Here is a 26,209-nt window from a genome sequence, read left to right as displayed (position 1 = left end):
GTGATTTCCTTGTAATTTTTACATGGAAAGATTTTCTGACCTTCCTCACTTCAAGAATTTCACAAAAGCCATAAAAAGCTATATGCACACAGAGCCAGTTCAGAAAGCAGTAGACAGCAGCCAGGACGTCTCAGGGTTGGGGCAGCTTTACGTTTTGGATCTAGATATTTTTAAGGTTACAGGGGTCCAATCCAAAGACTTTGCAGGAGGCCTGGAATTTGCTCGTACTGCATAAGAAAAATAATGGATGGTATGACTCAAGTCATTATTTACTTGGCTGAAGTATCACAAGGGTATTATGAGGAATGAATAAAAAAGCAAATACTACAATGGGGATGACAGGATTGTTGGGGGTACTGGTCATGGGATATACAGTCAGTCTTTTATTATTATTATTATTCTCCTAGTGGCTAGCTCATATCCAACCCAGTTGTTTGGCAGTTACTGAAAGTTACCAGTGTGAATAAGGCTATTGGGTTGCCTCCCAAAATACACCACAGTGTTGAGCACTCATTGGGCTGTCCCAGCAGAGGACTGAAGGGGAGCATGGAGACTAAACTACCCTCTCACCCCTGCGTGGGCCGGTCAGACCAGTGGTTCTCAAACTTTAGCAACCCAAGGATCCCCATTTTGATTTAAAAATTTTTGGCTCCCCCCCAAGTCTCCCCCGCTCAGCCCCTTCACCCAAGGCCCCACTCCACCCCACTGGGAGGGAGACGGAGAAGTTGATCAGTGCGGCCAGAGACCTCAGATATGACTCACTGACTCCCTGGAGTACCCTTGCAGACCTCCAGAGGTCCACACCCCAGTTTGAGAAACCCTGGGCTAAGCTATATTAGCCAGATGGTGTGGGGGATCTGTCTGTGCTGTAAGTGTTCTGTGAATAAACAGAGCACTTCAGTTTGCAGGGGCTATCAGTCCTGCACTTTTGATGAGCATTTCGCTTAAACAAACATGTAAAAATGTAACTATGGTTTATTCCGCACCCACCCACCCCGCCCCCTCAGTTCACCCACAATTCTCCTTTGTGACATGGTGAACTAATTGTACATACCTAGGGAAGAATATCACTTAAGTTTTTCTACTGAACACTGAAAAAAATGTACCCTTGATTTTAGAGAACATACTCCCATGTATGCTGTAGTATTCACACTGAGAGACCACACAAGCTGTTACAGTTTCACAGAAGGCTGGTAATTTTTTTAAAGAGCTAATATATTTCCTTGTCTCCTGTTTGTCCTGTTTTATCTACTCTGAAACATTTTTGTTACTAATACACCTCATTTCCTCGCTAACGGATCAATATACAGGTTTTTGTTTCCTTTTTTAAAACGCAAAAAAATAAGGAGAAAAATCACAACTTTGATCCTGAAACAGGAGTCAATGGAGTCAGAAAAGGATATTGTCTGAGTCTCAGAGACTGGGAAGAAAGAAACCTGCGCTGACCCTCTGTTGTAACCCGATCCAGTTAAAGAGGTATAGGGATTACCATTTGTAGTGTTTCTCAGGGGTTGGGGTGAGGGGCAGGGAGTGCAGCAGACAGTTCTCAGTCTGGTTGCATGGGCCAATAGCTGCTAGAAAGGTTATAAAATGTGTAGACACTGGACGCCAAGGAAAGATTTTTGATGGGGTGGTGGGTTTTTTTTTTTGGCATTGCCTTTCGTGCTCCTGATGTGTTAACAATCTCACAAAGCACACATCTTTCTAGGAGGGAAGGGCAATGTTACTTTTTGTTTACTAGGTGGTGGGGGTGGAGTGGAGTAGATAAGGTAGGGAAGGATGTCTGACACAGGCATGATTCCCAACTGTCAATACATAGCACAAAGTATTATCAGGCTCCCCACATCAAGGAAGCTGTATGTGAGTAAGAGCAAGGGGCCCGACCCTTAGCTGCTGTAAAGCAACATAGCTCCACAGATTTATACCATCTGGGGATCTGGGCCAACCGACGGGCAAACCCAGTTAACATTCTGAAGCAAGGACTCTTGATACCAGGAGGGCATTTACAAATGCATGGGCCAAAGATTCCCAGCATTGAGGCAGTAGGGCAGGGTCAGTTTATGTGATCTTTTCCCACTGTTATAAAAAGACATTGTATAGGATTTTAAAATTGCCATTACTAAAACTGTGAAAAACTAAGGGGCTATTTATAGGCTAACCTTTTCACGGAAAAAAGTACATTAGTCTATATAAAAAAAGCCCAAACCAAAGAAGCTTATGCTGAGGAACTAAACTCGGTGTGCATTCTCTGCATCCAGCTGCTGGCTTGCCAGGCTACTGTTGTTAGTGGGTGAGGGTAAAAAAGCAACCATTTTCAAATTTAGATAGCCAGAACTCTTCTACTTCCTCCTCTGTAGGAGGTGGTGGGGCATTCTCACTTGCCAGGGTCGCCACTTATCCTCCTGGTGTCTGGCAGAACAAAAATCACTGTGTTTGCTGGGTTGTGGCACCATTCCCTAACCTACACAAATGGAACACAAAGTCTCCTGTTAACTCATCTTCCAGACAGCCTCCCTTCCACACACAATTGGGAACGTCCTATGAATGCCGGGAAGGTAATTGGCTTTCCTTCCTTCCTCCTCTTTCCGGTCACTAAATTGTTTCATAGAAACACAGGTTAGGTAACTAATTCAAAGCAGCAGTGTTTGGGTGCAGTATTAGTGGTTTAACTGACAAATTATCCACTATGGAGCCAAAAACTGTTCTTCTGAAAAAGCTTCATTGTGTTTTGCCTTGGATTATTGCAAAAAATATATGTGAATTCTGGCGCCTCTGGAGAAAGAGACCCTTCATTTACCCATGGAATACACAGAGAACAGCATCTTCCATCCAGCCCCATCTGTCTCAGCCTGACCTGGAGGTCTGCTTCTAGGGCTGGGAAAGCAAGGTTGCTCCCCATGCTCCACCTGCTCTTGGCCTCTCGGTTGGGACTGTCAGGAAGCAGGCCAATTAGCGCCAAACAAGATTGATTTGGGGGATGTGGATACTTATCCCCAAGGAGCGGGGCTGAGGCCCCACAACTTAATTTCACTTGGGCCTCTGTACAGCCATGAGATAACTTTCAGGTCCCTTGACTAGGACTGGATTTGGACCAACTGAAGTCCATGAACCAGACTCATCGGATTTGTCCCAGCATCTGCGTTTATTAAAAATTGTGGGCGGGGGGGGGAAGCACGGGGGGGATATCAGCTGTTTTAGACAATCTTCTAACCTTCCCAAAACCAGCTGTTTTCAGCTCCCCACGTCAGTAAAACCAGACTAGAAAATAAACAAAAACTTTCAGAACCAACGCCTCCAGCTGCTTTAAAATAATTGATTTGTATGAAAAAAATATCCTTTAACTTAGAAAACATAATCCTCGGCTAACAGCCACATGCCAGATAGTGCTGCACAGTGTGATGCTATACAATGGTGGCTATTTCTAAAGCTAAGAGCAAGGAAGCAGATAAAAGCAATAGAAGACGATGTTTCAGAAGTCTAGGTGTAGCCAATATACCACCACTTGTTCTTACTTTAATCTGAGCTTCAAATGAGGATTTAAGTTAGGGTACTAAATTCTCACTCCACCGTGCAAAAGAAAGTTATGAGGGGAGAGAGGACCACAGCATGAAGAATGTTTTTAACAGAGAGAGATTTTTATGCTATGAGGGTAAGATTTCATACATAGTTAACACACACATTAACCGGGGATCCTACTAGAATTATTTATTATTTGTATCACAGCAGTACCTAGAGGCTAGAACCCCATCATGTTGGTACTGTATAAACATATAATAAAGACCGACCCTGCCCTGCAGAAATTAAAAAAATGGAAGCAAATAATCTATACTGGCCTCTGGATCATCATGGTGACAATTGTTCAGGAAGTATTATGAGAGGTGAACTGGTAAAAAAGGGGGGAAATTGTGGAAAGTGTTATGAAAAATGTGTCCCCTTTTTTTGGTTGTAATTTGAAATTTCACTGAAACAAAAATTCAGAACATTTCATCCAGCTCTAATGAGTGATATTTTAGAGTTTATCTCGTGGGATCCATTTGGGTTAAGAGATCTCCCGAATACATTTTTAAAAGGCCACATGGTGGGGTGGGCGTGGGGGTCCCTATTCAAATTGGTTGGAAATAAAATACAGCAACCTTTAGCGTCATCTCAAATTGAGAAACTGCACCCCCACCATCACCCACCCACAGCGACAGATTCCTGTCAGAGAAAGTATGCAGCTGGAGGGCGGGAGTCAGGCAGCACAGCTCACAAGGAGGAGTGAGCAGGCAGAGATGGTGTCAGCTTCTTCTGCCATCAATTAGACAAGCATTTGGAACTACTTCTTTCCTCCCCCAGTAATTCAGAGAGGGTAACATTTTAAAAAGCCCCAAAGGAATTCTGGAGCCTAAATTCCATTTTCAAAAGTGATTTAGGTATTTAGGGCCCAGATCCTCAAAGCAACTAGTTCCTGCTGAAATCAATGGGAGTGAGCCTAAGTCCTATAGACTTTCAATGAAACTTAGGCTCCTAAGTGCCTACGTCATTTCTGAACATGGGGCTTAGATGCTTATGAAAATTTTGCCCCAGTCTTCAGTCCCTAAACCTCAGCTTAGTTATTTAGCCAGAAACATATTTAAAAACCACACATTAAGAACAAACATCAACTGACTATGAACTCATTCATTTGGTTTGTTCACCACTCTCTGCTTCTGGGGAGCAAACTGATTAACCCAAGCAGACGACTCTCTGGAATGGGGAATTTGAAAGGTTTTGTTCTGTGGCGATCCTTGCAGGAGACGTTTGTCTACTCAGCCAGATTAGAAGGTTCCCTCCACACCCCTTACAAAAAGATAAAGAGGATGATCATTATACAGGCTCCAAAAGCAGCTATGTGCCATGCCAGGCAATGCAATGCCGTGGCTGCTCTAGCTTTACTCATAGTAGTGGTCTCCAGTTTCAGCTTACCTGTTTTATGCACTGCAGCCGGTCATTGGTCTGCTGTATGTGCCTGTCCATAGAATTCATTTTGATTGTCTCCACTTGGCTTCTACCTGAAAGCCATTAAAATCCCTCAATCTGCAAGATAAAAAGAAGAGGAAAGATCACTGAACAAAGTTCATGCACTTCTGCCAACTCTACTGACAGAGAGACCATGGATGTTACACATCACGGGGTTTATCCTTCCTTCCTGGGGATGATTTTTTTTTCTCTTCTGGTTTGGGAAAGGGAGCTCTGTCAGGGGGCCCACAAGGTATGCACAGGCAGAGGCTCTGTATTTTAAATTCAACAATGACATTCCAAAGTCACATGATGACACCTAGCTAGGTGAAGCAAACTCCACTGGGAGCTTTTGTGAAGTCAATGACAAAGGTTCCTTTTACACAAAGAACTACAGAACTACTTCACCAAATGCCACTAAAATGAAACAGCAAAACTGCTGGCAACGTCCAAGAAGTCTGGATTTTATGAAGACATGGACATAAAGGATTTGCCCTCCTCTTTCTATGGGAAAAAATACCTCTCGCTCTCACAAGTATTTTGGATGCACTGTACTATTACATGGCCAGCAAATAAGGACTGGGATTACACAACTGAGCCTAGATATACTTGCCTAAGTATTTGTTAGGAAAGCTTTGGATCTCGGTACTTTCAGTAAGAAAGAATGCCTTGATATAAAACATCATTTAAAAATGATTCCGGAAGGAGCTGTGGTGGCAGTGAGCACAGGACTGGGATTCAGGACTCAGGCAAGATTTTCAAAAGTGACTAGTGATTTTGGGTGTCCATCTTGACATACCTTAAAGGAGTCTGATTTTCAAAAGTGCTGAGCAACAGACACCCTCTAAAAATCTGGATCCTTTAAGATGTCTCTCTTTAAGCCACAAAAACTACTAGTTGCTTTTGAAAAATCTTTGCTTCTGTTTTTATCCCCAGCTTTGCTTCTGACTTGCTATGTAACCTTAGGGAAGCCACAAACTCTCTGAGCCTCATTTTATGCATCTGGAAAATGAGCAGCATACTCCCATCTCAAAGAGGTGTTGAGAATTTTGATTTGCGTGGGTATAGCACGAGGAAATCATCACATGAGAAACACCACCAAGGAATTATGATGATATAAACAGCAAAACTGCGATCTGTTGGCCCCACTATTAACACTCAGCATGTTGAGCTATGTTTGCGAATGTAGGCAGCTATCAAGAGAAGCCAGAGTTAAATCGGTTTGTTAACCCCTTTTCAGAGTCAGGCTTCATGCTACCCTGCACTTGCACATTAGCATCTCTGGTCAAAATAATGAATATATCAGCACAGAATTGTTTTTCAGTGGTGGTGAAATGCAAGTAAAGAATTAAGATCAGTGACCATGCTAGGGACATGGAAGGTACTGGGTTAGCAAGTAACCTCTGCATCTCATTCTGGATTCTATTTTCTAAATCCTTCTTATCTCTGCCTCAACCCATCCCACAGCTAAAAGCTATGCCACTTATGGCTCCATCCATTTTAGAGACAGGGATAAATATCCACTTGGGATTTTGCTCTGGCCTTTCAACTACTGTAGTCAACACTAGGCTTGGCATCTAGGCCAACTGGAATGCAGTACAAACAAAGGTAACCCACTGAGCCCCACAGTCCATACGCACTGTCTGTGGATTGAGTTTAACAGAGTCCCTCTTGGCTTTATCTGTTCTTTTACTTTAGTGGCAGAGCAGTTGCTTGGAAAGACGGAAACTTGGATTCCAACCAGCAATTTCTGTCCATAATTCACAATATCAACTGCTACACACTGCAATTTGTTTAAAAGCAGAACTGTAACAAGGCTCTAGCTATGTATAATTGTAAGTAACAGGCTTAACAGTTTTAAAGGCTTTTTTCTAATACTCCTTTCTCAGGCAAGGGTGATGAGCCAGCCAGCCAGGCCACCCCCCCCCCCCCTTTCTCCTAACCCCTTTCATGACACTCTGAGCGGACACGGAGTGAATACTGTGTCACAAAACTGGTCTTTGCCCATATTGATTTCTCTGTCCTTGCAACACTGTGATAGCCAGCTTGGAAGAACACTGTAAGAGGCTGCTTTCTCACACCCAATGACTGGGGCGGGGGGTTGGGAGAGAGAGGAATATTAGGATATTGGATATTAGAAAACACAATTTCACGAGGAGGGTGGTGAAGCACTGGAATGGGTTACCTAGGGAGATGGTGGAATCTCCATCCATAGAGATTTTTAGGGCCTGGCTTGACAAAGTCCTGGCTGGGATGATTTAGTTGGTGTTGGTCCTGCTTTGTGCAGGGGGTTGGACTAGATGACCCCCTGAGATATCTTCCAACCCTAATCTTCCATGATTCTATGAGAGGGGAAGGACAGATTCTGCACAACACATTCTCATGGCATATTTACATGAGTGCAAACTTTATACTGGCACAACAGGATTCCAAGTTTGCACTCCAATGTTTGCCATTGTGAATTCTAGTTTCATTCCTATCACACCTAGCAGTTTGTTTTGTTTATCATAGCTCTGTCCCTGAAAGTCTTCTCGCTCTCCACACACAAATGAAAGAGAGGGTGGATTTTTCTGATGCTTGTTCTCCTAGGGAAGCTAAAACCCTTCCCCACTCCCACCTCACATCACTTTAAAGCCCTACAATTAGACCACCTCTAAAAGTCTGCAGTGTGAATGCCCAGCCCCCAGAAAGGGAATTGTGCTCCCCTGGATGGAGATGCTGAATGCATCACTGTCACAGCACGATGGATTCCAGACCATGGCATCCGTGTGTGTCCCACGCACCCTAGCCGTCTGAGATTTCTGTACCTAACTGATAACGTTCTCTCATGGCTCCTGCCGGATTAGACTCCGGGAGAGAAATCTTTTCTGCTAGACAGCTAAATGAGGTCTTACAACAGCAGCTCAAGCACCTCATCCCCACACTCCAGACACAAGAGGGTTCAATAAAGCACTCCTGTCAATAAATTATAATACTCATGGAATGGTAAAGCCAGTTTCATGTACAAGTATCATTATTAGACTTTGCCTGCGCCACCTTCTCAATGGCAGGCACTGTCTAAGAACCCTTTAGAAAACGCAGATTCATATATTTTATTAAAAATGAGTAACACATTCTTATCTACTTACAAGACCCCAAAACAACCTCAGTAGCCATGGCGTTTAATCTTTCAGTGGACAGCAGAGGTATTTATCATGAGATAAGCTAGCCCAGACATGACACCACTTCAGCAACGATCCATCTTAAGAACTGGAATACATTATCTGCATTTTAATTGCTCATTGGGACAGAAGGAAAAGAACTCTTTACAAACAAAACAAAAACAGTAGAAATTTTCTTAACCAGCCAGTAATCACAATGCTGTGTTTAAGCTGCTTTTGGAACAGAGATAAGTGCCCCTTTTTGGCATTATTTAGTTAACCCTCTCACAGCTATAGAACCCTGAAGAATCCAATCTCAGAAAACAACTCTACTCCAGGCAACAGATTCAAGGACATCCCCAATACCTCCAGAAAACATGATTCCCCTGCAAGGCTGCATGTACCAGGCACTGAAGCTGTCAGCTAATAACAACAGAAAACTCCTGTGGTGCTGTTGGCAGTACAATGTGGGGCTGGGAGACTGCAGGGGGATTCTATAGAGATAATGATAATGACTTGCATTTATGTAGTACCATTCATGCCAGAAGATTGCAAAGAATTTTACAAATTGATTTATAAACTGTATATAATACACCTCCAATCATCTGACTTCCAGTTAACCACGTGTAAATGACGGTTGATCTCAGCTACCTGAACCATGCATTACTCTCCCATTTGTCCAAAACCACATCTTCCCCAACAGCGGTAAATTTCTCAGAAACTTTTAGGAAAATCAGGGCTGTACAACATGCAAAAATAAACCATGAGAGTCATGCAGCTACCTCAGAGTAAAATGGAAGCTGTTTCATTGCCCATACCAACACTTAATGGTTTTGGATGGGAAGTAAAGAATACCATATGCACATGAAATTGCACAGAGAAAAAAGAAAGCTGAATAATTCCCAAGGTACTGAGGGCTGGCTACATGCGGAAAATTAAAGGCACGACTATACGAGTATAATTACACTACTATAGTTATACCAATAGACCTCTGTGTGTGGACACACTCATTCTGGAATAAGAGTGCTCTTTTCTGGTTTAGTTTATGTCTCTTTGAATGAGGATGCAACCCTACTGAAGATTAGCCGTAGTACTGTACCTTACTTTGAAAATAACAGTGCTTAAGCAAGGGCAAACTCAACAGACTGGAATGGGACCAGCCTTCTATTATTTAGTTAAGTGCTGTATCAGGTCACAAGTGAAAATGACTTTGTTGGGTCTCATTCTAGTCTCTTGTATATCAGCGTTAGCAAACCACAGCAGGATTCGGCACAACAACCAGCCTCTGTTCAGAGGGATAGCAGCAGGGGTTGCTGATCAGGATTAAAGGGCATCAACAGAGCTGTGGGGAAGAGGAAGCTTACTTGGTGCCTTAAAAAACAAAAAAATCTCTCTCTCTCACACACACACACACACACACGTGCAAATAAATTACTACTGTTTTACATGCTAACTCCATCTACAAGGATGAAAAGAATTGTTCCTGTTCCCCTTTGGTAATATTGTTCCGTGCATAGAGAATGTATTCTCCTGTTGTGTTTCTGAGGCATAGACCTGCTCTCTTTTAAAGAAAATATTATGTACATTATTCTTCCCTTCCCTCCCCACAAGCATGTGAGTTTATAGCCCCAGGCAGTAATTAAATAGACCTCATTTACATATTTATGATGCCTCAAAAGGGGGAAAGTTTTTTTTTTAAAGGAACAGATGTATTGACCTATTAGACAATGATTTTTTTTTAAACCTTAAATGTATTGAATCTTTCTCTGGTGAACTACAGTTAGAAATATGTTCTTAAGTAGGGATTATGTAGTGGATAATAGAAAAAATGGAAAAGGGAATTTCACATCTTGCTGTTCTAGTTCGTTATATTGGTTGATATTCCCCACATTTTGAGTTTTCAATTAATTTTTTGTCAAAAGTTTGATTTTCAATCAAAAATATTTTCAAAAAGCATATCATTAAAAAAAATTAAGTTTTTAATCAGTTTTAGAGCTGTTTGAAACATTTCAAAAGTCACACATTTCAACAACATTTCAAAAATTTGAGATTTTTTAAAATGAAAAAGAATGATTGTTTTGAAAAAAATCGTGACTTTTTTTTATCATTGATACTTCATATGGTAGGTTATGACATGAACCACTATTAAATCAATCACAGAACAGATTCAAACTTCAAAATTGCATGTCATTTGTGACATAACTGAGAATTGCTGGCTGGTGACCTTTAGAATGACTAGGGTGCCAAGTAGATTCAAAAATATTGTATTTGGCACTTTACATCCATGAAACCTCACAATACCCCTGTAAGATAGGTACGTGTCAGCCATATTTTACAGGTGGCAAAACACAGTCAGAGCTGATTGACTAGCCCATTGCCATGTGGAGAGTCAATGTCATGTAAGAGTAGAATTCCTGAGTCTCCTGGTCCCAGGTATGAAGCTCACCGGCAGATTGGTGGGAGGAAGTTGACACAGATTTTGCCTTACAACTGGCACGAATACATGTTGTTAACCACTCACTTTCATGAGCACTCAAGCTGCTGACCAAATTCCTTGCTCTACGCATACACACAAAGCAGCTATCAACATGTACACTACTGTATCAGACACCATAAAGAGTAGACAAACTGGATTGCATAAAATAAGAGCAGACCCAAGTCATCAGCTAAAACCTGAGTCCAACCTTTTTGAGAGGTTATCAAAATTTGGGTCCCTTCTTCACTCAGTGCTTGTGCCCATACACACTTTCATACCTCTCCACTTTCTGGTTTTGAGATGCAAGTAGTACTGAAATACCATAGGAAATTGCTTATGCCTGATCAATGGAAGTAGTAGTAACTGGGAATGTCACAAGAAAGCCTATTCAGTGAGTTTCTGCCTTATTTCTAGACCACAGAGGCTCACATAATACTTGCGCACACCGCCTGGAAACCATTACCCTCATTACCATTACCATATAGGCCCAGCATATAAACCAAAGAGATCAATTTATAAACAATTACTAACTGATTAGTTTTGGCAAATAGATGGGAGATCCTTTAACATACAGGCAGAACTAGAGAATGGAACCTGTCTCGAAAGTAAACAATGTGTCAGCATGTATGATGGGTAATAAATAATACGCCATTTTGTAATTTAATTACTTAATTCATGTAATTAACCTAACCGTTGATTAGAACGTCACTGACAAATGAGATGGCATTTTTAGACTCAAGAGATTAGTGGTAACATAAATATAAGTAAATAAATAAATAAGTAGAGTGGAGTAATACCCACGAACAAAAAGTAATTACCTGAATTTAAAGTTAATGTTTTAAGAATTAAAGATGGAGTTACAAATAGATAACAAGATAAAGGAGAAGTTTGGTAGGAGTGCACTCCTCTTAACTCACTGCATCTCATCTATTGATTTTTATCCCTTCCGCTCTCCGAGACGTAAAGGAACATCCACCACAATGTATGTGCTCAGAACAGCTAGTGTCTAAAAGGGAGAGAAAATAACTGCTGTGGGGCAAACAACAAGGGCCTAAAGATGTTGTCAGGTGAGAGCTCAGTGGGTCAAGATACTTGGTTTCAATTTTACAAGTTGAGGGTATAAGGAAGATGCACTCTAGCAGCCGCCATCTGGGAAATCATATGTTTGTTATCAATAAAAGGGTCAGACTTGGAGCCACTTGGAACCAGTCTACTGAAGTGGGAAATTTATTGAGAAAAGAAATCACACTGGTGTGGTGTACTTCATTTCTTTGTTTTAACCTTAACGAGGTGCGAGGAAGGGAAAGAAAACAATTTCCAAAGCAAGGATTCTACAATACATTTAAAATAACCCTGTCTCCCCTCAGTATCGGATGGTAGCATTGGATGAAGCACAAACTGCTGGTGAATGCTGTTGCTATGTACTACTGATGCTGTTTATTCAATCAGATACAATGGAATAATTTGTTATATGTCTCTAATATGCTGAGAGTCATAAGAGAAGGCTAAGAAATTTTTTAAATCTAATAAGTGTCTTTGATCAGGCTACAAACCAGGCTATGAACAGGATGGGAGGGGATTACGTTGGCTAATGAATCAATTAAGTCTCAGCAAAGAAGTGGCTCAAGCTATGGTGTTGAAGTTTAACACAGAGATGATTAAGATGAGACATTTGTATTGTACCATTAACACATCAGGGGGGTTAAAAACAATTAATTTGCCTAACATACCATCTCTGTCAGGAGAGCAGCCAACTGAGTGCTTCACCTATACAAAAGGAGTTTAGTTTCTGCACAAAAACTTGGCCAAGGAAGATCATTACATATTAAGATGTAAGCATGGAGGATTTAGCACCATTCGTGATTTCACAACATTTGCTGTTCAAATATAAAGGTACTCTATTTACTGAAACATGCCTTGAAATGACATGCACTGTTTTCACTTTATACGCACACATGTCCTATATTGCTACTACATATGTTGGTTTGTAGTATACATCTATATTAATAGGAAAAACAATGCTAAATGAAATTATTTCATTTAAAAGTACTTAAATAACCTTCCTGTTGATTAGCTGTGTTGAAGTGAGATTGTAGGTCTGTTTTGATTAACAAAAGTACTGCACGTATTTCCCCCCCTCCTAGACAAACCAGCAGATGTCTCCCTTTTCTACTAAAGCCGAGAGAGCTCCATTCCTTTCTCACACAGCAGTCTTGTGTTTCTTTAAGCCTTTACAAGCCCCTACAAATCCTTTGCTGCTGCTTCCTAACAGGGAGCACTAAAACTGACACTGTCTGTCTGACCTTGTGGTTATTGATTAACTATCTCCCCATTCGCTGCCATCTTTCACACCTCCAGAGCTTGCAAATAGAGAGCTAAGGAGTTGCAGTCATACTCCCTGACAGCTATTCTCAAAAAGGGCTGCCTTTGGAGATGCAGAGAGAGAACACTGCTGTTTGATCAAATGCGTTAATGTCAAGACTAAATACCAAACAGGTTCTGACAGCGCGTACCGTTTAATATAAATTTGTTACAACAATTCAACACAAATAGGAGAAGGGGAAAAAAGAATCCTAAACCCAATTATTTATTGGTTTAAAAATATCCACTGCACTTTCCTTTCACAGCAATATGCTCCCCTAAAATTCAGGGAGGGGGGAACAGGGCAGAAAACCACTGGCATGCTAAATACTGAAAATGGTCCTGGATACCATATTCTAAGCTATCCAGCTTTTACAATAGTTAGATCACAGAATATTTTTCAACATTTTAAACACTGTATTACTCCAATACAACCATCACTCTTAAGCCTCAGGATTAAATAATGCCCGCCATAGGCTCAAAACATACTTTCCAATTACAGACCAAGTAGGACTGTTTGAGTGCTAAGGTATTTCTGTTTCCTTCTGAAAGAAACTGAAGGAAACCACTTGTCCTACTAAATATTTTATAAACTATAAAATTTTATAGTAGGTTTATGTATGCTCGAGATTATAAACATTTTAAATAAACTATAACATTTTTCTTTATTGAAAAGCATATTTAAAAACAAAGTTACGTCCTGAACTATAGGTGTGGGGGTGGAGGGGCAGGGTTGAGGAGTGGTGGTGGCGTATACACACAGATTATATATTACTTTCATTTTTAGGTACTTATGCTAACATCCTTAGGTATTATAACAAAAAAATGATGACATATCGACCTTTGGGCATAGGCACCTAAAAATAAGATACAACATATAATGCTTTGTGCATACACATACACACAAAAACATTAAAACAGCGTTGTTTTTAAATCTGCTTTTCCAAAAAAAAATTCAAAAATGCACTTAAACATTGTTTTCATCTAGAGAATAAAACTGCGAGAAGTTTAATATCCATCCATGACAACTATTTTATTTCCCTTGCTAGATCAGTACTTCAAAAAATGAGAAGCATGAAATGTCAGGTGAAAGGCCATTTAGTCATTAAACACTTGAAAAAGGAAGTAGTTTTAATAAAGCTTTATTTACCATAAGCTGCTAAATAGCTACTGCTTTTGGCTTTGAGCTATTAAAAAGGGCCAGATGTGAGACAAAGCAGCGTTTGTTATGCTGGGCGAGGAAGAATAGATATTTGTGCAGTACTGCTTTCCATTGTTGCTGTATAAATGTGCAATAATCCCCCAAAGACTTTCTATCATCTTTGAGGGAGAGAAAGCAAGAGAGAGAGAGTTTGTGTGCATGCATGCCGCCAATACTCACAGCTTCAGTGAGGGGTGGGAGTGGATTTATTTAATTTATGGTGGTTTGAACGGTGAGCGCTGGCAGTTATGTTGGGTTAAGAAAGCTTTCTCCACAGCCATGTGCTTCAGAACATGTTTATATACATGGTCTATTATATACAGACATGTACACAGACACACACAAAACCAAATCCACACAGGCTTTTGAAAAAAAAAGACGACGACATGACAGCTTGCATAAGCAAGCCTGCTGGACCCCTCTGGGAGGAGGAGCGGTGGTGCACAGAAATTATTCAATCATCAAGCACATCTGCAGCCTGATTACAAAAGCAAAGGTGGTAGGGTTGTCTGGGGAGCGCACAGCACTGTGATCCGACCTGTGGGGGGTGGGGAACCACAGACGAGTGGGATCAGAGGGACAGAACAGTATCACATCTCTACCCAAGTGTAACACTTCTTTAAATCTCTACACACTGATCATTGGCCAGTACAATAAACTTAAAGCACATGAACGGTCTTTCACCAGTGGCCCTCACCTCTGGCCCACTGGCTGAAATGACTGGTTTCCCCAGGCCAAATACAGTATCTGTGCAAATCCAGTTTCAAGTAATCGCCCTGCTGCATGCTTATATTATAAGGTTGGTTTCCCTACATTCCACCTAAGCCCAAGCATCAAAAACTCTGTCAAGCTTCTTATATTTAGAGAAGGTAGGGGGAAAGATAGACACTGCAGTTTATAACAGCAAGAAGTAATAAGACAAAATTAGAGGAAAAAATGCTTAAATGTGTGCTCCTAGGGAGCAAGAGCTGACAGACCTGCTGTAGCATCCTCAGAGGCTTTGCACACTGCCATGTAGACAGATCAGCCAGCACAAACATTGACAGTTCCACAGCAAAGTCCACTGATCCAGTGGTTTATTAAATATACTGTAGCTTGCAGGAAAGAAATGCTAATCTGCACAGGGACAGCTACAAGCAAATGAGCCATCTCTAACAAGTGACCCTGATCACTCAGCTAACACCACTACCATCAAAAGAAACTCCCCAGGAAACTTGCAAATGCCTAAAATGAGAGGGGACGGGACTCCCCTTTCTCCAATCCATGGTCCCATATCCAAGAAAGAAAGAAAGCTATTTTGCGTAAATTAAGTGGACGTTTCTATGCATTGGAACGAAGTGTCTTTTGAGGCAATAGGTCCCTTTAAGAGGGGAAGAGAGCAAGGAATGGGATTGGTATCCGAACAGGACACCCTTCACTGGATGTTCAGATCTGAAGTTAGGTCTGTAATGACTAAATGTTTTTACCATTCTATGGCCTCCCAGATTTCTCAACAGAGCGGCGGCCTCCGAGACCCCTAAGCAGAAGACAGGACTGAGCAGACTAGCCACCTCGTTAGTGATAGAGCTGCATTTTCTCTCCAGAGATCAGCCTGCTCAGTGTCTGAACACTACAGCTGAGGTCCCCCGTTGGTAGGCTCAGTGGTGCGATTCGGGATGGAGTGACTACAGAGACCAATCCCAGGTCTCAGCAGGTAAGGATGGACCATAGGCACACTGGAAGTGGCACAGGGAAACTTCTGCTGCTGCTGCCACATGTGCTGTACGTGTTCTGTGGGTAAGGGCCCCAAGCTCCAGAGATGTCAGTACGGTGCCTTGGCACTGTGGCTATAGAGGCTGTCTTGCTGGCCAGTAAATTACAAATAAAACCCCAACTGGGTTGGACAGGTTCACCCAGGTCCTCTTTGGCTACAGGCTCACAGATGCTGGGTTTTGCAACAAGAACAGAAGCAAAAAAAGCAAATACTTTTCTAGGTACCAGAGTGACCAGCAGCGCCAAAAGCTTCACAGAGAGGACTTCAGAAAGATGGAAAAGAGTTAGTACTAGCAGCAAATGTTAGTAACAATTTAACAATTACCTATCAGAAACTGAAGATGCTGCTTTGTGTTTGCTCTACTCTGATAATATCTCTGCTGGACCAGACAGTCGACAAGATATCAAGCAGAGAGAGGTCAAAGCCTCCTAGGCCCAGCCAGCAGAAACGCTCCTAGCAAGGTAAATCTGAAGTCCACCAAGAATGAAAACTGAGAAGGATTGCACTCTGACATGAAATGCCTTCTTGTTTGTTTAATGTAACTAGGCATGTTTTGGAAGCTGCGTCATAAAATTTGAAGGGAACATTTGTTGACATGAAAGTTAGCATTTGTTAAAAACTAAAAACAACACTGTACCATCAGGCATTTTCTTGTATTCCCCAGAACCCATTAGCAGTACGGAGTACTTGATCTCTCTCTTCAAAACCATATTCCACCCCACACACATACACACAAATGTGGACAGATTTGGATCATTTTTTTTTTTTTTTGGTCACTAAAATTAAACATAACCCAGAAAAATATATAATTAATTAAAATAGCCAGCAATTTCCTTTTATGGTCCATAAACACAACACAATTTATTCTGTTGCTCTTTCATTCTAGGAGAACTGAAAAACTGCTCCCAAAACCAATACTTTCTGGTTAGCCATCAGGGATTGCTTCACTCTTTCAGAAAAAACCACCGGGGGTAAAAAAGAAGAAAAAAGAAAAGCATTGCTGCAATTAACAAAACCTCTAGAGAACAGAGAGAACTGAATAGCTGCTGTGGGACATGGATGCTAACAACTTGATCTACCATTATCCTGGTCTGTTCTGATGAAATTTAAGTAAAGATTTACCCAATTTCCCAGAATGGAAGAACAGTGAATTCCAGGGGGATGGGCAAAACCCATAAAAGCTAAACATAGCTGAAGGAAGAAGGTAGAAATTAGATGGCTGAGCAATTTTTTTTTTTTTTTGAGCCAGAAAAACAAAGTAGTCACTGGCTGCTGAATTACATTTTCGACATTGCCTTCCAGTATTTATGGAACGTAACCTCTCTGTAGTCCACATTTATCTCTGCTTACTAGGAGTTCTAGCATTTGGGGTGGTGCTTGTTGATAATGACCGAAGCACAGGATATTAAACATCTACACTTCCTACACCATGAAGGCGTTCTCACACAAAATTTTTTGGTGGCCTCAGAGTGTGGCCACCAACTTCCCCTCCCTCCCCCCTCCCAATACTTAATTAACTTTAGAAAAAACAAATAAATATGGACATATACATGTCCACATCATAATTTATTTATGTAGGTTTTTATTGCAGACTCAATAATAAAAATAATATACAGTTGTATCTAGTCTTTACCAGACCTAAACAGAATAGAAACAAATAATTTGCTTGGCACGGTCTTGTCTTTTTGTTGTTGTTTCTTTTGCTTTTTTGGTTGGTATTTTTTTTAAAAGACTTGCTAGCTAATAAGTCTGTTTCTGTGAAAAGTGTATATCTGTTAACACTGCTTTGCCTTCCCAGTGACCGCAAGGAGGCTGTCGCTGCGCAAAAAGCTCCTGGTGGCCACATTTGAGAAACGCTGTACCTAGACCTACAGTTTTGATACCTTGTATGTTCAGCTTAACCCTTCATCCTTCCCAGGTACAGAGGTCCATGCAGTTTACCATGTGAAAGTTTTTGGAATAAGACCTTGAAAACAATGGTCTTTGGTCATGGTCCATTTCCTCAGGTCCAAGTGGCCACATCTCAAAAGTCCCAATTGACAGAAACGGACAGCCTTGTTCACAGCCTTTGCACAACCCCCCCCCCCCCAAAAAAAAAACAACAACAACAACAACAACAAAAACCCAAGGGTTGAATGGGCAAGAAGAGTAACTAATAACATCCTTAATGTTGACCCTTGCTGGTCAGGAGTGAGGCACGCTATCAGAACAGTGCAAGGGATGCTTGGGCTGCCACTGTCACAGCCATACCTATTCTGTGGATAAAATATTTCATTTTCCACAGCTGTCATTCAAGCACACTAAGGGGCAAGTTCATCCCTGATATAATTCCTCTGAAAAAAAATATTTAGGACAGGGCAAAGTCCAAGATCCTGCCTGTTCTGCATAGAAATTAGGATCCTCTGGTACTTCTGCAAGAGAAATAGCTCCCCCTTGACTGTCCTGGGTCAGACCACGCCTGCCATCCACTCTCTAATTTGCCATGTGTTGCATGTCTTGTTCCACCTCATAATTAGCTCTCTCTCCAGAGGTATAGAGAGTCCTCTATGTACATAGATTTCAAAACCTCTGCATAGATGCAAGGCATTCTAAATATCTTCAGTTCCAAAGCATTTTCCAAATGTCACATTGGGTATCTTCTGCTTCAGGAACACAGGTAGGTCCCTAACCACTTTAACTAAAAGAAAAATCTCATTTGGCTGTAAGTAGCCATAGGGCTTTTATCTTCTCTAAACCCCCCGTCTCCAGACATTGAAGGGCCATGGTGCACATGCATCTTCATGGCACAGATATGCTTGATAAGGTTCCTCATTCTGTAGAAGCAAGCAGTACACAGGCCTACTACCATCGTGAGTAGGCAAAATGGATAGCCACAGGAATAGCGGAAATTGTTGCGGTTCCTTTTTGGTGTCAAAGGGGGTGGGGTGGAGAGAGAGAGAGCTGTACAAAATCCCATTTAAGTCTAATTTCCTTTTCACTATGCCTATGGACTTGACATTAATGTCAGAAGGAATTACACACAAGTGTGCAGATAGACCCCCTAAGAGCACAAGGAAACTCCCAACAAGTATGAACTTTTCAGTTTACTTGGCCAAGCAATGACTGGCTCAGGCATTTTTAAAAGAAAGTGCTTTCATATGCGAGATTCCACTGTGCGCGACAATATATGAGGGCACTTCATCAAACTGGGAATACCAGCCCATGAAGCCATTGCACATTCTGAGGTTACAGTTCACATCACCAGGTGTCTATTGAAATAATAATGCATTTCACCATACAGATACTACTTTGTATATAGAGCAGAAATTACCATAGTGTAGATGATTTGTATTGTGCAGCAATTTTGAAAAGGGGACTGCTCTCTAGAAGGAACTGAGAAATAAATTTCATTTGTGACCTCCACCACGTAAGAATTCATTCTAAGAAATTTAACTATTCTACTAGTAAGGTACAGATAACACATGTATCACTACTAACACGTCCTGTCCCACATATTCTCTAATCTGATCTAATAACATAAAGTATAGACAGATATTAGTGTTAATGAGCCAACAAAGAAACTCCCAAATTCAAGATGTAGAATTATAGTGAAAAACATGATATCTGGTAAATAAATTTTACAGCCAACCCTGTTTCTAGAAGTCTGGACAATTCCATAGCAGCAGATTTCTGGTCACAGCAGCTGCATTAAAATTCTGCCTCATGGGCAGGTCTAGAATTCAGCACTTTTTGTTCCAAGAGGACAGAAGATCTCTGCTAGCTATAATTATATTAGAACTTGTAACTTCTGTAACCTGCATCATGTGACCATGTGAACAGTTATGAGATGACATGCAGCAAAAGACTAGTGTAGACACTGACTAGACAAAAGCATTAAAAAGCCCCCAGGTATTCAGAAGCATTGTGATAGGGAGTCTACCCTACACAAGCCTGATGGGGTACATTAGGACAATTAACATATAGGCATTCCTGGAGGAAAGCCAGAGAATGCTAGGGCCTAATTTGCTGATGAAGTCCAGCTGGGGGAGCAGCTGGGCCGAGTTTATAAAGCTAGGAAGCTGGCAACAGACAGGGGCTGCAGGGAAGTAGGCTGCAGTCACTCCCTGGCAGAAGGGATGTGTGTTGCGGCTAGAGCAGTGATTCTCAACTCTGGTCCACCGCTTGTTCAGGGAAAGCCCCTGGCGGGCCGGGCCAGTTTGTTTACCTCCCACTGGCCACGGTTTGCCGATCCAGGCCAATGGGGGCTGCAGAAAGCAGCGTGGGCCGAGGGATGGGCTGGTCGCCTTTCCCGCAGCCCCCATTGGCCTGGTGAACCGCGGTGAACCGCGACCAGTGGGAGCTGTGATCGGCCGAACCTGTGGACGCGGCAGGTAAACAAACCAGCCCGGCGCGCCAGGGGCTTTCTCTGAACAAGCGATGGACCAGAGTTGAGAACCACTGGGCTAGAGAGAGTAGTCAACAGTTACTCCCTGGGAAGAGGGATATTGAGTTAGTACATCCAGAGAAGTGGGGGAACCAGACACAGTAGGAAAGAATCCTAGAGAAGAGCAACAATGGCTGAGGCAAGCAGACCGAAAGTGCCGGGTACAGCATCCCTGGACTGGAAGTAGTGGGCGAACCAGGATTCCCCTACCAGCCACCGGGAAAGTGGCACCATCAGGACAGTGCTGAAGAAGACTGCCCGAGACTGTACAGAAGGACTTTGGGTAACACCCGGAAGGGGACACCATGTAGTGGCCCGACTGGAGGGCCAAGTCACAAAGAGGAGGCTGCAGTTCCTGGAGCAAGAGGGGCCGCAGGATGAGACAGGACGGGCGAAGACATTGCCAGAGGAAGGATGCCTCTACGATGCCTAGTAGAGCTAATATCCAGGACAGCCAGGAGGAGGTGCAACCTGCAGTGAGTGGCCCCTGTCACAAGCATTAATTGTACAAATGCCAACTTGGGTCTTGAGCAAAAACTGACACAATGGAAGGTTTCAGAGTAACAGCCGTGTTAGTCTGTATTCGCAAAAAGAAAAGGAGTACTTGTGGCACCTTAGAGACTAACAAATTTATTTGAGCATAAGCTTTCATGAGCTACAGCTCACTTCATCGGATGCATACTGTGGAAAATACAGAAGATGTTTTAATACACACAAACCATGAAAAAATGGGTGTTTATCACTACAAAAGGTTTTCTCTCCCCCCACCCCACTCTCCTGCTGGTAAGAGATGGAAGAGATCACCAATCCCCAATTAGTCACGTATCCTTTCTTCAGGAGATGGCACAACCACCATTGTTCACCACCACCATCTCCATTGTCCCTGAAAGCCTCAGAATTCTAATTCAGAGGTTCTCAGACTGTGGTCCACGGACCAGCTCCATTCAGGTGGTCCATGGATAGCTCTAAGGTGTGCACCTGGGTAGCTGCACGTGAAAGAACGAAGGGCCACCCACCTAATTAGTGGAGCTGCGCAGGCGTGGCTCCACTAATTAGGTGCCTGGACCCTGGAGAAGATGCACATGTAAGGTGAGGTGGTGGTGTTGGGGGGAATAGGGGGTGAGAAGAGGGGGTGGGGGGATTTTGGGACGTGCAGGGCTGCGGTGGCCAGAGAAAGAGGTGACTTTCCCCAACTCCAGGGCTGCGGCTGCTGAGGAGAGATGGCCCTCCCTCCCAGCCTCAGCTCTGTGGTTACTGTGGTGGGGGAGAGACCCCCCTCCTTGCCAGCCCCAGCTCGGGGGCTGCCGCATAGGGGAGAGAGGGCACATTCATGGCATTAGAAAGGTAAGACTACTATATTAAAATATGAGTTATGTGTTTTTATTTGTAGAACAAAAAAACGTTCATTATTATAAATTAATCTGTTAAACTCATATTGCACATGCACATGATGTCTGGAATAAAGTAATGTGGGTCCAGATGGCAGTTTCTTTTCCTCTTCTCTCTACCCCTCCTTTCATAGGGTTTTCTTTTCTTTTCTTTCAAAATGCTCATTATGGCATGACACGGCACAACAGGGCTCAAAACGCTGAACACTTCTTTTTTGTTCTGAACTGCAACACTCCACACTCCAGAGGTCAGCTTTATAGCCTTCACATTTTTCTGAACCCCTGCTTGATTAGACACACACTGCAGTGAGTAACATGCATACAAAGTTGGCAGTGCTGTAGGCATTAGTAGGTGCAGCATCTTATTCTTTGAAACAATACACAGTTCTACCAAATGTAATAACAAGGATATGCCTTTGAATTAGAACTATCTGTACAAACACAACATCGGATACACTTTGTACATAGACATATGTAACTGGCCTGTAGTGCCCCCTGCTGACCTAGTGTAGCACTGCAGACACTCCCTCAGTTTCACTTCTCTCAGGGCCCCTGTATAACTCCAGACGGTCCAAAAGGGAGTGAGACAAAATTCCCCCACTGGGGTTCTACATTCTTAAACACAAATTACTTTGAAACAGACTCTCTGCTCTTGGATGCAGAGGTTGCACAGCCTTCCTTCTTGGGGCCTGGGGTCTCTGCAAGCTCCTCTCCCTTAGAAGAGTTTCTCTCTCTTTGAGCACCTGGCTACAACTGAGCCCTGATGGGCTTTTATCAGGCCCACATACTCATTATGCATTTAACTGCTTAGATAGGTATGTTCCCCTTAAATTAGATCACCGTGGGTCCAGACTCCCTTGAAAGGGGCCAGTAACCCCATGACACATATACACCACATTTTCATGCTGATAAAACTCCTTTGGGGACATGCCGTTGGCAATTCCTAACCACGTCATCGGTAACAAGTTCTCTTTTCTTCTCTTTTTGCTCCCTGGAGGGGCTGCTCATTTTTCACTGTGCAACATGCTTATTTCTGCCATTAAATAAAAACACCGTGCATAGTGTTTATTTCTGCCAGTAACCAGCAGAGCTGAAATTCTGTGATATTTAAACCAGTTCTACTAGCCACCTTGAACCAGGCCTATAAGGAGTTACCCAGTTCCTGCCTATTACATGGCTGGGTTATCAAAGAAAAGGTAAGACTGGTGCAAAGGAGGCATAGAAAAAGGGGATGGTCTTACTTCTGCCAGCTGGCTGAAGAGGGGTCTCAGATGGCTAGTACGCAGTAGTTAGAGTTGATTTGTTCTAGTTTTGCAATGTGTTTTTGGATATAAAGCAAGCCCTGAGGAAAAGTATGAAGTAACCTGTAGCTGACATTTTTATTTTTCCTTCCCCACCAGCTGATGCTGCCTTTGAGTCAGGCAGAATTCAAAACTAAGGTCAGTTCCTCCATCAAGCCACAGTGTACTCTCCTGACTGGCCTATAAATGAATGACCCTCCACCATGCTGGCGCCCTCTTCACTCCCTTGGCACAGCTCTGGAATGAGGAGATCTGCACTGTTTCACCCTTTCCTGGCTACTATATTCTTCCTATCAGCTGGCTGCGGGGTGGGCAGGACAGCTCCATCTTCCTCTTTTGGAGGGAGAGTTTCCCCCCGCCCCCCAAGGTGGTGATGTTAGGTGAAGATTTCTGGTGGTGTCTATTTCTCCCTCTAAAACTCCTAGCAAGAAAGAGAAAGGACACTGCAGTTCCAAATGAATCACGATGTTTTGTCCAATGCTAAACTTCCAATTTGGCTTCGTACAGAAGTCAGAAGCAAAACAGAGATTCTCTCTTTGACCAACAGTCTGCTTGATCAGCACAAGATCAAGCACAATGCACTCAGTTCACAGGTCTCATGCAGTGTAGACCACTGCGTATTTGACAGAGGCCTTTGAGACTAGGCCAGGAGGGCAAAACCTAAGAACTTTCCACTTTGCCCCAAGTGTAACTCTAAATAGCTTCAACTTTAAGATTAGAGAATGTCCATGAAAAGTCATTATATGGCTTGAATGGAGTTGCAGAAATATTAATATTCAACAGGAATATTAATTTACTGCCCATTTCAGAAATCATGGTACAATCCTGTTTTACATTTAGTTTGGCCAGCAGCCTGTGAGCATTCACTTGCAGGACAATGAAATAGACTGGACTTTATTTTGGGCCTAAGGATATTGTGTCAAGACATATGGAAGAAAAGTTATCACATAGCAGTTCAGAATCACAAGGAAAGGGCAGCAGCATCACGGTACAATTATTTTATGTCACAGAACAAACAATGATAAAGTCGTTGATCTCTCTTCTAGTTCTGAACTCTTAAACTTCTAATTTCACCTTTCAATCTCTAGGCAAGCAGACACATTGCAGGCAGTAAGACAATACGTACAGCGTAGATTTTCGTGAATCTCTTCCGTTCACCAGCCAATGTCATGGCCATTTGCAAATAGCAAATGGCTGAGAGATCAAAACAACAAACCACAAACTGAACTTCAGCTGCAGACAACTAAAAATATATATTTTTAAAAGGAGGCTGTAGGAACGAAACAGAACACACTAGCTGCTAGCACAGTTCTTTCACCTTGCCATCAATATTAGGGGAGATATAAGCAAATGGAAGGTCTATGGTACAGTAAGTAACAACAGGCCAACTCTTTTAAACAGTGCTGTGAAAAAACATATCTTCTATTTTAAATCACTGTTAATCCAAAGGTGGGACACTTCTCTCCTTTTTAAATGATACTGAGTAAATCTGGTTGACATTTTTTGATTTTTCAAAAGTGTGTTGAAATTTGTCCTGGAAAAATTAGCATATTTTTCAACTTTTTAAAAAAATTTCAATTATTTTTTTTATGAAATGTTCACCATTTTTGACCAGCTCAACTACTGAGCTTGACTATTGTATGTGGGGATTTCATATTCAAGATTTATGACAACAACATTAATGTTTATTTTTATGTATTGAGCCCAAGCACTTTACCAGGACTTTTGGGAGAGGAGACAGAAGAAGAGGCACTGTTTTACAAATAAAATTAACAACGCAGTCCTATGCTTTTCAAAGGCTAGGAACAAATGCTCATTCCTCACGTGTTAGGTGCCTAAAGTTGGGGATGATTCTCATTGTATATGCTTAATTACAAAGTCCTCCTAATGCCAACAACAAGAATTCAATTGGTTGTGTGCTATTACCTAAATCTTAGCTACAGTATATAGGAGTCGGCCTCTCAGAATATCATAACCATTATCCCTTTCCCTTAGCAGTTTTAAATTCTATATATAACTTGTTTAAAATGATAGAAAAGGTCAGCTTACACTACTTGTACTTTAAGTTTCCTCAAACTTCCATATCACTTGTATAAGCACTTTTATAATACCAATCCCTGTGCTGCAGTTCAAGGAATAACTCATGGATGACATCCAAACTAGTGTTATGAAATGAACACATGCAAAATCCCTGTGATCATGCTGAGAAGCAAAGTTGTACAAAGCTTTCTGATTTGGATGAGAAAAACACCTCGTCCTTTTAGTGTTTTCAGCATAAGTCCTGAGCCCAGTTGGGGCTCAACCAATTGAGTTTAGACTTGAAATGTCGGTTTTGGTTTAAAAAAAATAAATCTGGATGGACGAGTAGGGAACACATATAGATATTTGTAAGAACAAATACAAACTTTACAAGGTTGAACATCCAACTGTAATAGCATTTTGGTAGTGTCCGAAAGGCTGAAGTTTACTAAAATGATACTGACCAGAATTTTTTCATTGTCCACAATGAATGAAATGCACAAAATGAAGCAACAGAAATGGTTTAAATATATTAGGGCCACGATTGTACACACTGTTCTGCCTGTGCCAAGCAGCTTGCAGAACGGCCTACATTTTTGCAAATCATCCAACGTGTAAATAACACGAACTAAATTTTAAAGACTCTATGATAAATATATTTTTATATTGCCAACATCCCAATTTTTAAAATCTGGAAAAAAAGTACAATACAGTTGGATTTTTTTAAACACTAATTTAACAAACTATGTTCAAAAATTCATGGAGAAATATATAATCCGCAAACCCAGTTTACCATTGGCAATGACCTGGTAGGCCCCTTTATGGATTCAGTGAATGATAAGGAAGAAAGAAATTATGATGGTATCCGGAAGGGAGCCTCTTACAACACTTACTGGCAAGGAAAATATCAGAGTTGGAAGGTCATATAAATTGCTAGACAAGATCTGTCAAAAAGACAAACTACCCAGCAATTTTAGCCTATTGACTAGAGCTGTCCATGTCGACATAATGTTAACATATATTCCAACCCCATCACAAAAAAAGCTGTGTAGTGAGAAGAGAAGCTTCATCCACTCTCTTCAGATAGAACAGACCTGCTTGTAAGAAGTGGCTTAAGGAAATATTTTCTCCTTAACCATTTGATTTCCCCCCGCCTCCCTAAAATTTAAA

At 41.9% G+C, this 26,209-nt stretch overlaps 1 protein-coding gene across 9 annotated transcripts in view; it reads right to left on the bottom strand.

The window, feature by feature from the left end:
• ZMIZ1 (zinc finger MIZ-type containing 1) overlaps nt 1-26,209 on the bottom strand; it is a 478,186-nt gene that overhangs the window by 202,617 nt on the left and 249,360 nt on the right. For all 9 annotated transcript variants that reach the window (XM_074958674.1, XM_074958670.1, XM_074958666.1 and 6 more), the window contains one exon: nt 4,945-5,055. In XM_074958674.1, the coding sequence (XP_074814775.1) occupies nt 4,945-5,004 (60 nt within the window). In that variant the 5' untranslated portion in view covers nt 5,005-5,055. The remainder of the gene's footprint in view (nt 1-4,944; nt 5,056-26,209) is intronic.

This window comes from Natator depressus, chromosome 7, assembly GCF_965152275.1.
Source record: "Natator depressus isolate rNatDep1 chromosome 7, rNatDep2.hap1, whole genome shotgun sequence".
Taxonomy (NCBI): domain Eukaryota; kingdom Metazoa; phylum Chordata; order Testudines; family Cheloniidae; genus Natator; species Natator depressus.
The sequence above is the reverse complement of the archived record's forward strand: the minus strand, read 5'-3'. Positions and strand labels throughout refer to the sequence as shown.